The 12,203-nt window shown below is 50.8% G+C and overlaps 1 protein-coding gene across 3 annotated transcripts in view; it reads left to right on the forward strand.

Moving 5' to 3' along the window:
* The window catches only part of ANKS1A (ankyrin repeat and sterile alpha motif domain containing 1A), a 220,569-nt gene that overhangs the window by 187,262 nt on the left and 21,104 nt on the right, over positions 1-12,203 (forward strand). For all 3 annotated transcript variants that reach the window (XM_049765237.1, XM_049765236.1, XM_049765238.1), the window contains exon 12: positions 7,453-7,519. In XM_049765237.1, the coding sequence (XP_049621194.1) occupies positions 7,453-7,519 (67 nt within the window). The remainder of the gene's footprint in view (positions 1-7,452; positions 7,520-12,203) is intronic.

Consider the following 12,203-nt stretch of genomic DNA (forward strand, 5'->3'; position numbering starts at 1 on the left):
TGGGAGGTGTTTTGTGTTAGTCTGGACTTGCAGGTTGTGGCCACAGGACATTTGATTGTGTAGAGGCAGACCCAGGGGCAGAACTTTGGGGCAGAGATGAGAGTAAGACCATGTCTCAGGTAATGACCCCCTTTTTGAGGTGGGTATACGCCAGCCCTCCCCATGCTGTTCTCCAAAGAAAGTAAACTGTGTCATTGAACTCAACCTCAAGTACATCATTCTCATTCATCTTATAGATCGACCCACTTTCTTTTATTTTTTGTTTCTCTGGTTGGTTGGTTTGGCTTTTGGGCCACACCCAGCAGCACTCTGGTTACTCCTGGCTCTACACTCAGAAATTGCTCCTGGTAGGCTTGGGGGACCGTATGGGATGCCGGAGATTGAACCAGCATCTGTCCCGGCACGTACATGTGCAAGGCAAATGCCCTAATCCTATGCTATTACTCTGGCCCCTTATTTTTTAATTTTATATATTTATTTACTTTTTGTTCTTAGGGCCACACCTGGTAGCGCTCAGGGGTTACTCCTGACTGCACTCATTAATCACTCCTGGTGGGCTCAGGGGGACCATATGTGATGCCAGTGATCAAGCCTGGGTTGGCTGCATGCAGGGCAAATGCCCTCCCCTCTTTTTGGGAGGCCTGTCTCCTTTTTTTGTCCCCCTTTTTTCTGGCCCCTTTTTGCTTGTTTGTTTTTTGTTTGTTTTGTTTTTTCTGTTTTTGGGTCACAGTTGGTGGCACTCCTGACTCTGCATTCAGAAACTACTCCTGGCAGGCTCGCTGAACCCTATGAAATACAGTGGTTCTAACCCAGGTTGGCTGTGTGCAAGGCAAATCTCTCCTCACTGTGCTTTCTTTCCAGCCCCCTCGCTCAGCCTACTTCTTCAGGCCAGTCCTTGGCACATAACCCAGAGGACTGCAGCAGAGGATCATAAAGTTCATTGGTGCCTCAGCCTCCCAGCTTTTTTCTTCTTCTCGAGGCTTTCTGGGGCTTTGAGTTAAAGGTCAGATGGAGAGAGAAGGGTGTGAGGAGGTACTGTGTCTGTTTCTTCCACTGCAAGTCTGGGTACTGAACACCTCTGGAATGGGAAAGGGCCAGCTGTAGTTGTGGAGTATGGGATGCCTTAGAGAATGGGACTCACTATCAGCAACCCCAGTGGTGTGTGAAGGGTGAAAATGAGGAGCAAGGAGAAGGCAGCTGGTATGGTCCCCCACTAAAAAAATATTTTTAAGGGTATCTTTTTGTTTTTGTTTTGGGGTCACACGCAGTGACACTCTGGCAGACTCGGGACCATATGGGATGCCAGGAATCAAACCACCGTCAGTCCTGGTTTGGCCACATGCAAGGCAGATGCCCTACGACTGTGCTCTCTCCGGCCCCATTTTTAAGTATTTTCTTGGTCTTGGGCCACACTCGGGGCTTGCTCCTGGTAGTGCTTAGAGGATCACGTTGAACCCAGGTTAGCTCCTCGCTAGGCAAATGCCTTGCTGTACTATCACTGTGGTTCCCTCTCCCTCTTCCCCATTTTTTTTTTAATTTGTTAAAAGAAAGGAGAAGGTGAATAAAGACTTTCCTTCCCACCAGCCAGGGACTCATGCATAGGCTGGCCTGACTGAGAGCCAGGACAGGACTTTTGAAACAAGCCCACCACATTGTCTTTCAGCCCAGGAGAAAAAGGGGCTTGTGAAGGAAGGTGGCCACGGAAGGGGGGGCCAGGATGGGTGGGTACGGTGGGTGATGGTGCCCACTCTGGGGCTGGCATGGGACTACGACTGAGCTGTTCTGGAGCGCTGGATTTGCTCATCGTTTATTGGGAGCTGCGGGGTCTGGCGGAGGACATCCCTAAGCCTGCCAGCTCCCACTTATTCATTCCCATCCACCTTCCCCCACCCAGGCCTGCCTCCCTCTTCTGAAAGCAGTTGACAAGGTTAGAAAATCAGGACAAATAATGTGCTTCAATCCATCTTTGTCTTTCCCGAGGCTTTGTACGATTCAGTCTAGGGGGGCAGGGAGAAAAATAACTGGGCCCCTGGTCAGTGACCCTCTTTCGAATGTGGAATCAAAACCCACTCTGGGCTAAGAGCCTGTCTGCGCGGCGGGCAGAGCTGGTGATGAATTCTTATGCGGGCGCCACGGAGTGCGGCCTCAGCATCTTTGGAGTTCCTAGCTCTGAGGTGACGTCAGAAGTCACCTGAGGGCAGGGCCAGCCCCGGTGTGGGGAGTCGGGAGTACTGGCACAGCAGAGGGAGGGACACTTGATGTGACCCCAACCCCCTTCAGGAAGCTGGAACCCCACCCCCACAAGCCCAGCCACAACAATGGCACACACGTGTGGAAATGAGAATGGCTGTATCAGCTGGGCTGGGGGCCTGCCAGAGGGTAGATTTGGTTTGGGGGGGATTTTTTTTTGGGGGGGGGAGGAGGGTGTTTGCCTTTTGGATCATACCAGGCTTTGCTTCAAACTTACTCCTCGCTCTCAGGAGTAGGATCCTATACTCAGGGATCACTCCTGTCAGTGTCCAGGGATCAAACCCAGGTTGGCCACAAGCAAGACAAGCACCCCACCTATCACTCCAGCCCTGAGAAATTATATTTTTCTGAAAATGGTAGGCCCAGTCAGTTTGAGAACCTCTGCCCTGGTGGTGGTGCTCTGCAGAACCGTTACTCAAAAGGACCAGCTTGCTACAGTTGTGGGGTGTAAGGCAGCTGTGGCAGCTCCCCAGGAAGGTTGGAGAAAGATGAAGATGAGGAAGAGTGGGAGTCGAGGTTGGAGCCAAGAGTGTTACATTAAGACCTTGCTAAGGCAAAAGCCCCTGCTTTTTGTCACCAAGCACCTCTGACCAGCTCAATGCAGGTCACACGAGGGGTCTGGGAAAAAAAAAAAAAAGCAGCAGGAAACAGGGTCATCCCAAATGTTCATCTGGGATCCACTGTAAAACAGGTCCTCAGGAAGGACCCGCACAACGGCAAGTATATTTCCAGCCCTGATCTGTACAGCAGGAGACATGCAGTGTGCAGTATTGGGAGGGCATGCCTGGCAGCCAGCACCAGTTCAGTTGCTGGTACATCATAACCTCCCTTCCTCTTCCCATTTGCGTTGCAAGCACATCAGAAGGACAATGACATTTTCCAGAGTGGGTGGGGGCCCTTTCACGTGATGTTCATACTTGAATTCAAAGGATGCAATGCTGCTCAGACATGCAGTGCTAGGAACCATCAGGACCAGCTGAGGGTGCCTACAGCTGGGCCACATCCAGCAGTGCTGAATTGGAGTGTGGGGTTATGGCATGTTCCCTGAGGCCCACTAGAAGAGATTCCTGAGCAGAGAGCCAGGCAGAGAGCTCTGAGCACCACCAGGCATGTCCCCACCCCACTCCTCCAAAAAAAAAAAACACCTAAACTAAACTAAATCAAACTAAAGCACAAACATCATGGTGATAATGTTTAGACCTGGCTCAGCATGGCCACGTCCATATCTCTAAAAAGCAAAATAGAGGGGGGCGGTTGGAGCGTAGCACAGTGGTAAAGGCGTTTGCCTTGCACGTGGCCAATACAGAATAGACACCAGTTTGAGATCCCAGCATCTCAATCCGAGCCTTCCAGGAGTGACTTCTGAGCACAAAATCAGGAGTAACCCCTGAGTGCTGCCGGGTGTGACCCAAAACCAAAAACAAACAAAAAACAAAACTAAAAAGCAGAATAGAGAGAATTGTACATTTCCAGGCCACCTGCCTCTTCCTCCCACCAAGATGCATGTCATCTGTGAGAACAACCTGATGAGGACATTTCCTAAGCTGGTCTAGACGGTTAAATGTTCCATGAGGTGTGTAGGTTAGAATTTTCTCTGACCGTGCCTTAGTTTAGTCTTCAGTGACCAGGTGCCCTCACTGCTGCTTCTGGGGAGGCCATGAACAAGGATGGGCCCCAACTCCTCTGTGTCCCCACAGTCCTGGAAGTACTGCCTAGGTGCGAGTGTGCCAGGCTGGGTCCTGCAAAGTCTAACCCCTTCACTCCCCTCCTAGCTTTCTTTCACCAAAGCAGGAACTTGTGGCCTTAACAGACAGTGAGCACTCCAAGTACCCCAGGTTCCTCTACAGATGAGAGCCTTCGTAGCTGGACTTGGCTCCTGCAGTTCATGAGAACAGAACCAAATTTCTGGTTTGAATGAACTCTGCCTGCGTGGCCTGCCATCTGCATTGCCTCACACCCCCATGCAGAAAACCTGGGCTTATTCTGGCCCTTTGTCGTTGGCCTGAGGTTGAATCCTGGGGCTGTCAGCAGAAAGGAAGAGAGTTCAGAGCAGCAGGATGTTCAGCCCTCATCACCCTAATTTCTAAAGGTCTTTTGGCAAGATTTCAGTAATTGCATAGCCCTGGGATATCAATTGGACAATCTAGCTGTGGCTTTGGGTCTGAGGTGATCATAATGAAAATGAAATATGTAACACTTGACTTTATTTCAGACCTTGAAGTCACCTTGAATTTTTTTTCCATTCTTTTTTTTTTTTTTTTTTTTTTTTTTTACTGCTCTGCTTAGGGTTTACTTACTATCTGGCCCTGCCTAGTTTTGTGATTTAGTTGGTTTTTTTTTTTAAAGCTGTTTTTCATTTTGTTTGTATGTGATGAGGGAAATTGGAGCCACACCCAGTAGTGCTCAGGGGAGCCTCCTGGCTCTGTACAGGAGTAAGAGCTCAGTCCTAAATCTGATCCATTTTTTTTGTTGTTGTTGTTTGTTTGTTTGTTTTGGGGCCACACCCGGCTGTGCTCAGGGGTGACTCCTGGCTGTCTGCTCAGAAATAGCTCCTGGCAGGCACGGGGGACCATATGGGACACCGGGATTCGAACCAACCACCTTAGGTCCTGGATCGGCTGCTTGCAAGGAAAACACCGCTGTGCTATCTCTCCGGGCCCTGATCCATTTTTTTTTTTTTTTACGAAGTTGTTCATAATACAGTTATTTTAGGCATTCAGTGTTCCTTCCAATTCCAATCTCACCACCAGTGCAACAATCCCTACACCAGTGTTAGCAGGCACAAATTTACTTCATATTGCTTGTTATAACAAACTGACAAATGAAATTATCACAAAATAGATCAATAAAAGTTCATTGTGATCATTGTTATTCCACAATGGTGTTATTAAGGTCATTGAGGATTTATTAAGCTGCTTGGTGCTGGTTAGCCTTCTTTATCATTGAGCCTAGTGGGATTCTTTTTTTTTTTTTTTTTTTTTTTTGGTTTTGGTTTTTGGGTCACTCCCGACAGCGCTTAAGGGTTCCTCCTGGCTCTAAGCTCAGAAACCACTCCTGGCAGGCTCGGGGGACCATATGGGATGCCGGGATTCGAACTACCGTACTTCTGCATGCAAGGCAAATGCCTTACCTCCATTCTGTCTCTCTGGCCCCGCCTAGTGGGATTCTGTACAACTTTCTCATCAAGTATTTTGTGCTCCTTCTGTCAAAGAGTATTGTGTATGGGAGCTACTGGGCCTATCTGGAAAAGAGGGGACTGCTTTCACTCTCCACCCTAATTTTGGAGAATGCCTGGAGATCTGTCTACTTGAGTTGATTTGGTGACTTGATTAAAAAAAAAAAAGCTGGGTTTTTGTTTGTTTTTGTTTTGTTTGTTCTAGAATTTTGGGCCACACCTAGCATTGTTCAGGGCTTACTCCTGGCCCTGTGCTTAGGTATTACTCTAGGGGTTGGGGGGCCATCTGTGGTATAGGGAAATGAGCCCAAGTTGGCTGCATGCAAAGCAAGTGGTCTGCCTGTTGTATTTACACTCGGACCCATATCTTTTGCATCTGAAAATGAAACTGAAAAATGTTTTAACTTCTGAGTATGTTTACCAGGCTGGAGGACAACAGAGGGATAGAGTGAGCTCTGCCTCTAGTGCTTTGGCTACTTTGGAATCTCCTGAATTTCCCCCACTCCACAATGAAAATGGTCTGTTTGTCTGGGTGGTTTCCTCATTGCTGCACTTTGGGTGTGACTTAGAGAGGCAGCACTGAAATGGGAAGGGCCAAAGAAAGCCAGGCACTGGGGAGCAGGAATGCACCCTTTGGGGACTGGGGGTGGAGACAGGCAGTGCAGATCTGTGAGGTGCTGTCTCTTGCTCCAGGGCTTGAAAGTAAAGGATCACCTTTCTGTGTGCTCCTTGGTCAGTCCTCAGGGTGGACTCACCAGGTGTGTTACCAGGGCGCCAGGAGGCTGCTGACCCCAGTCAGTTCCGTCACTTGAAGAAAACACCATCCTGTGCCTGTGCAAGCTCCTCTGCTGGCTGTCAAATGTGCCGTCTTTATCTGCCAGCTGGAGGCTGGCTGGAGTGTTGTTGATTCTCTGATGGTCAGACCCAGGCTCCTTACTTGCACTTAAGGGAAAAATTATCCAGGCTCTGGTACAAAAGGTTCTCTTTTAATTTCTTTGGAAAAAGAGCAGTGAATGAGCTCATTATCACCGCAGCCCAAACAGGAGGAGGAGGGGAGGACTAAAGAAAAGGTGGCTTCCTCCCCCCTGCTCCATCCTGCCCCTGGCCATGTTTCCTGGAGTGGGTGGGTGCTTGGATCTGGCCCGGAGTGACCAAACCAGATGGCTGGGACAGGTGGTCCATGGATGGGGAGCAGGGAAATGGAGACATCCGAGTGCTTTGAGACTGTCTCTGTTCTGGTCAAGAAGGATGAAAGCCTAGGGAGATGGGCCTTGATGAGTTCTGCTTATGCTTTGCATGCAAGAAGCCCACGTTCAGTCCCTGCCACCCCATGGTCCCCCAAGCACTGCAGTATGTGACCCCCAAACCTAACAGCCAACAAAGCCAGAGGGATGAGGCATGTCCACTATCCTGCTTATCCCCTGAATGCAGAGCTGCTGGCCTTCAGGGAGAGAACATTACTCCTCTCTGAGTGATGTGCCTCACTGTGGCATCCAAGAAGGCTCCTGGGCCCGGCTTTCGGCTTCTCAAAATCTCACATCACAAAGCCATCGGCCATGCAGTATGAGAATTTGCGTTATCTGTGGGATGCTTAGGATTTGTTCAGTACTGTTCTTGGCACTTGGAAGACAGCACAGCATGAAGCTGGCAGTCTGCTCTGCAGGAATTAAAGTCTAGCATGAACAGGAACTGGGCTGCATGTGACCCACTGTTGCCCCCTCTGCCCAGAGTCGATGGGGCTGGGAAATTGGTATTGGGGGGGGGGGTATGGTAGATTAATGCTTTGGAAGGAGGGGAGGCTCTTGAGCCTTTCCAGTAATCAAGGACAGGTTGCAGATTCCTTCTGTTCTAAGGAGGTTACACACTTATTTGGGCTGATCCCGAGTCAAACCGGTTCCGGTACCTCCTGTGTCCCTCTGAACCTCAGAATGAAGAACCTAGAGGCCCGCCCTTGGGGCCTTGATGATGACCTGGCAGTGTTTAACCCAACCTGACACCCTCTCCTTTTTGTTCCTCTTTCATTACAGATCGAGAAAATCATGAGCTCTATTGGAGAGGGGATTGACTTTTCTCAGGAACAGCAGAGGATCTCAGGTAGAGTACCAGGTTGCTAAACCTAAACCCTTTTCTTCGGCTCCATTGAGACATAGGGGCTTTACCTCTGGTCCATGAGAGAGAGAGATTCAGGGGTGTGAGGCTTAGGCCCAGAATTCAGGATCTCATTGATCTGCTATTTTTATTTATTTATTTATTTATTTTTGGTTTTTTTGGGCCACACCCATTTGATGCTCAGGGGTTACTCCTGGCTAAGCACTCAGAAATCACCCCTGGCTTGGGGGGACCATATGGGACGCGGGGGGATCAAACCTCGGTCCTTCCTTGGATAGTGCTTGCAAGGCAGACACCTTACCTCTAGCGCCACCTCGCCGGCCCCAATCTGCTATTTTTAGAGCCATGAATCTTTTTACATATAGTGGAGGTTTCAGAAGTCTATGAATTGAATTTCAGGCTATTGATTAGGAAGCTCTTAAAAAATGTCACTTATTTGCAATTACTCATGCCAGTGTGCGCTTTGTCAGGTGGCTCTAATTGCTTGTAGCTCAGTATTGGTCTCCCCACTCCCAGCAGCTCTGGCCTGGACTCTACAGAAAGAGCCTCCATCTGTCTGATCTGGGGTGGAGGCAGGGCAGCCGCTGGGCCCAGAGGTAGACCATTCGCACATCTGTGTCTTCAGTTTCCACTTAGTCCCTTACCTTTCCTTCAGGTCATCGCTGCTTTGGACATTTATGAGCTTTCTAAGCCCTGTGGTTAAGATGTGGTTGTTTTCTTTAAAGTAAGGAAACGGGGCAGAGAGCACATCTGTGCTATTTTCCTTCACTATAGAATTGTGGTTTTGGTCCCTTTTCAGGTGAGGTGATGTTCTGGAAGGTATCCCTGGCCATCACATCTGGTGATGGTCCTGCATCTGGGCTTACAGCAAGCCAGCATCTGCCCTGGGTGGGCAGAGTTTCTCTGCACAGAGGGATGGAATTCCTGGTTTCCTTGGGGGAACAGACCCCTCTTTTTCCTCCCTGAGCCTGGCCTGGCAGGAGGGCTGGTGGTGGGTGGGGCTTCTGTGCTCCTGGGGTGCTGAAGCCAAGGGGTCTGCTGAGAAGAGGTGAGCTCTGGAGCCCAGCTGTAGGTTCGGAGCCTGGTGCTAGGCATATATGTGTCTTGGGCTAAATCCTTCATTGCTCTACGCCTCTCTTTCCCTCTTAGAACACTTGCCCTATTGGTCTGCTAGGAATGAGCAATCTACTCAAAACCTAAGCTCAAATGGTACATGTACATGTAGCTGTGCTCATTAGTTTATTTGCTTTTAAGAGCCATACCTGGTGGTATTTGAGTATCTGGAAGCCATGTCTGGTACCCAGTGATACTTGACCCCACAGTGTAGACCTGATTCTTTTTTTTTTTTTTTTTTTTTTTTTTTTTTTTTTTTTTTTTTTTTGGTTTTTGGGCCACACCCGTTTGACGCTCAGGGGTTACTCCTGGCTATGTGCTCAGAAATCGCCCCTGGCTTGGGGGGACCATATGGGACGCCGGGGGATCGAACCGCGGTCCGTTCCTTGGTAGCGCTTGCAAGGCAGACACCTTATCTCCAGCGCCACCTTCCCGGCCCCTAGACCTGATTCTTGAGGCTTGGGGCCATCAAGGCCACTTGGTCACACCATTCTTGAGAACACCAAGTAGTGGCAAGGATCAAACTTCGTATAAACCAGGTAGGTGTCTTGTTCTCTACAAGTTTGAGCCTTGTCTCTAGCCCTGAAAGCTCATAAATGCCCAAAGCAGTGATGACCTGAAGGAAAGGTAAGGGACTAAGTGGCAACTGGAGACACAAATCTGCGAATGGTCTGACCTCTGGGCCCAGCCACTGCCCTGCCACCACCCCAGATCAGACAGGTGGAGGCTCCTGTAGAGTCTAGCTTTTGTTTGTTTATTTTTGCTCAGGGCTATCTCTTGGCAGGTCTCAGGGGTCCATATATAGTGACTTTTTTTTTTTTTTTTTGGTTTTTGGGCCACACCCGGCGTTGCTCAGGGGTTACTCCTGGCTATCTGCTCAGAAATAGCTCCTGGCAGACACGAGGGACCATATGGGACACCGGGATTCGAACCAACCACCTTTGGTCCTGGATCGGCTGCTTGCAAGGCAAACGCCGCTGTGCTATCTCTCCGGGCCCCATATATAGTGACTTAAATCAAGTCACCTATAGAACAGGGGATCAGCTTGCGTTCTGGCAGAGGATGAGCTGGGTTTGGTCCATTAGGGCTTTTCTTCCTGTCCACAGAAGTGGCTAAGAGCCTGTGGCTCCGGTTCCAAACTGTGGCTTATCCTCCATCAGGCTGCCTCAGACCAGCTTTCCCAAGGATCTGCTGCTTATCAGGAATAGACACTTAGGGCTGAAGCGTGCATCCGGCCATTGTCAGAACCCTGCTGGGGATAGCCAGACAAGGGATCAATAACAGCCATTCTGTTGTGTTTCCCGGGACCTCTCTGCCTCCACCGAGCTCAAATTACTTGCATATGCTTGGGAGTTCTGTTAAGCCTTTGATGCATCAAGATGTGACAGCACCTCTGGAAAGTTCTTCTAGAAGGGTCTTTCTCTGGGGAAGGGGAAAACTGAGCCAATTCCTGGCATAGCTGGTCTCTGTCACTGTTTTCTTCCCCCCTGAAATGGACTCTCTAGGCTGAGTGAATTGGGCTCTCTTGTGGTTTCTGGCTCCAGTTCCCAGACTCAATAGTACTGTTGAGTGGAGCCAGGTTCCTTGCCACAGCATTGGAAAGCTGAAGACAGGCCAAGTTCCCCCCACTATCCCTTCCCAGATCTCCTCATCTTGCTCACGAACCCCATTCTGTCTCATAAGCAGGAAGGAACTTTGGCCAGGACCTGGGAGCCAGTTGTCCCCAGTTCCCTTCAAAGCAGGATTCTTGTTTAGTTTGGTTGGGCAGGGTGAGGGTGGAGTTTGTCCTCAGGTGTGGGAAAGGGACCTGGGCTCTGAGGGAACCAGCTGAGGGAGGGCATGCCCTGCCTCAGGCGCCCTTACCCAAGCACCCCACTGCCACGAGGGATAGGTTTCCCAGAGGATCGTGTCCTGGCGGGCGGCCTCCATGGCACTTGCGTCTGGGCCCTAGCAATGTCACGGAATCCCCAGCAAACATGTTTCACACATGACTGCTTTTGTGAGGCTGTCAGGAAGGGTCGCGCTCCAGCCTCTGTCCACTCCGGCCTGTTGTTATTGAAGCAGAAGGGGCCATTTCACTTTCTTGCAAAGGCAGCCTGTGTCCATCCCTCAGTAGCTTTCAAATATAGGTTCCTTTGGGCCTTTTTCCACCTACTCCAGCCAGGTATAACCCACCAGTATGCAGGGTTTAGGGGTGCAGTGTCTTGGAGGGCCCCTGTGTTTTCGTCTCAGCCCGAGTATGACCCCTTTTGTCTGTGAGGTGCTGCTGGGTTTCAGTCCTGGTTTCCCTTTGTCTTTGGCCCCTCCTCTCCTTCTCCCACCTCCAGATTGTGGTTCTTCCACTTTCTCCTCTCACTCCTGCTCCAAGATTTGATGGACTGGGGGGTGGGGTGGTCTCTCTCTCCCTCTTCACACAACTCACCCAAGGAACGAGCTCTGAAGTCCTGAGTTTATGCTGAGTGTGTTAGGGAGGTTTTGGTGGCATGTCTTCCTGAGAGAGGGACACATTCATCTCTCGGGCACGGGTGGCATTGAGGGCCAGAACCTGTGGCTGTGTCGTGTGGCACTGCCCTTCCTCTGTGCCCTCCCCTGGCTGTCCTCAAAACTATAGGTCAGAACTATTGGGATGTGCTTCTGTTCTTCCCAGCCCCTGAGCTGGAGGTGTAAAGTTTGTCTCCCTCTCTGATAAGCGTGTGCCTTGGCCGACACCCTGGGAAGTCTGACCTAGTGGATCTTTTGTTTTTCATTTTGCTCTGCTACGAGCGCTGCTGTCTCTTTCTCCCTTGGCGGTGGCGTCTGCTCCAGTGTCCGATCTCTGATGTATTTTCCCGAGCATGGCAGGGAAGAGGGCGGAGGGGCGGGAGGGGAGGGCCAGACATTACAGAGGGAGCAAGGACCGTGGAGCGGGCAGCAGGCAGCGTGGAGCCCAGGAGGCGTAGACAAAGCCCTGTGCTGCGGTTCTGTGAGCGCACACATCCAGGCGGCAGGCGGGACCACAGCTGCCTGGCGAGGGGATTACAAGCAGGAATGAATCAGCAGCCACTTGACTTCCTGGGCGCACCAGAGCCCGCCGCTTAGGCTCTTGTAACAGAGAGCCCCACTCAAGGGCAGGGGGGACACGCGTATCCCCCCGTCTCGGCATCTCGGAGCGCCGCTGCAGCGTGTGCGCCTGAGCACCATCTGTTCTGCAGAGGACAGGAGAGAGGAAGCCCGGGACAGTGGGTCCCCAGGGGTTCCCGGAGACCCCAAGGCAGAGGGTGCCCCGGAACGGCAGGATGACTTTCATCACGGCAAGAGTTGCCTGGAGGTGACGTTGTGGTTGCTGCTTCTTCCTCTCCACTCGAACCTCTCCTTACCTTCCTTTCTCTTTGCTCCTCCTTTGATCTGCTCTTGCTTGTGTGGACCAGGGCAGTCTGGGGGTTCGGGAGTTGCGCTGCGATCATCCCAGGTCTCTGGGGAATGACTGAACTTTGCTCTGCCCTGCACCCGAGCGTAGGGAGCCAGTGTTCTCCCTTACCTCTCAGCCTTAGAGGAACGTCAGCACCCCAAGACTCTG

The sequence above is a fragment of the Suncus etruscus genome, chromosome 18 (assembly GCF_024139225.1).
Source record: "Suncus etruscus isolate mSunEtr1 chromosome 18, mSunEtr1.pri.cur, whole genome shotgun sequence".
Taxonomy (NCBI): Eukaryota; Metazoa; Chordata; class Mammalia; order Eulipotyphla; family Soricidae; genus Suncus; species Suncus etruscus.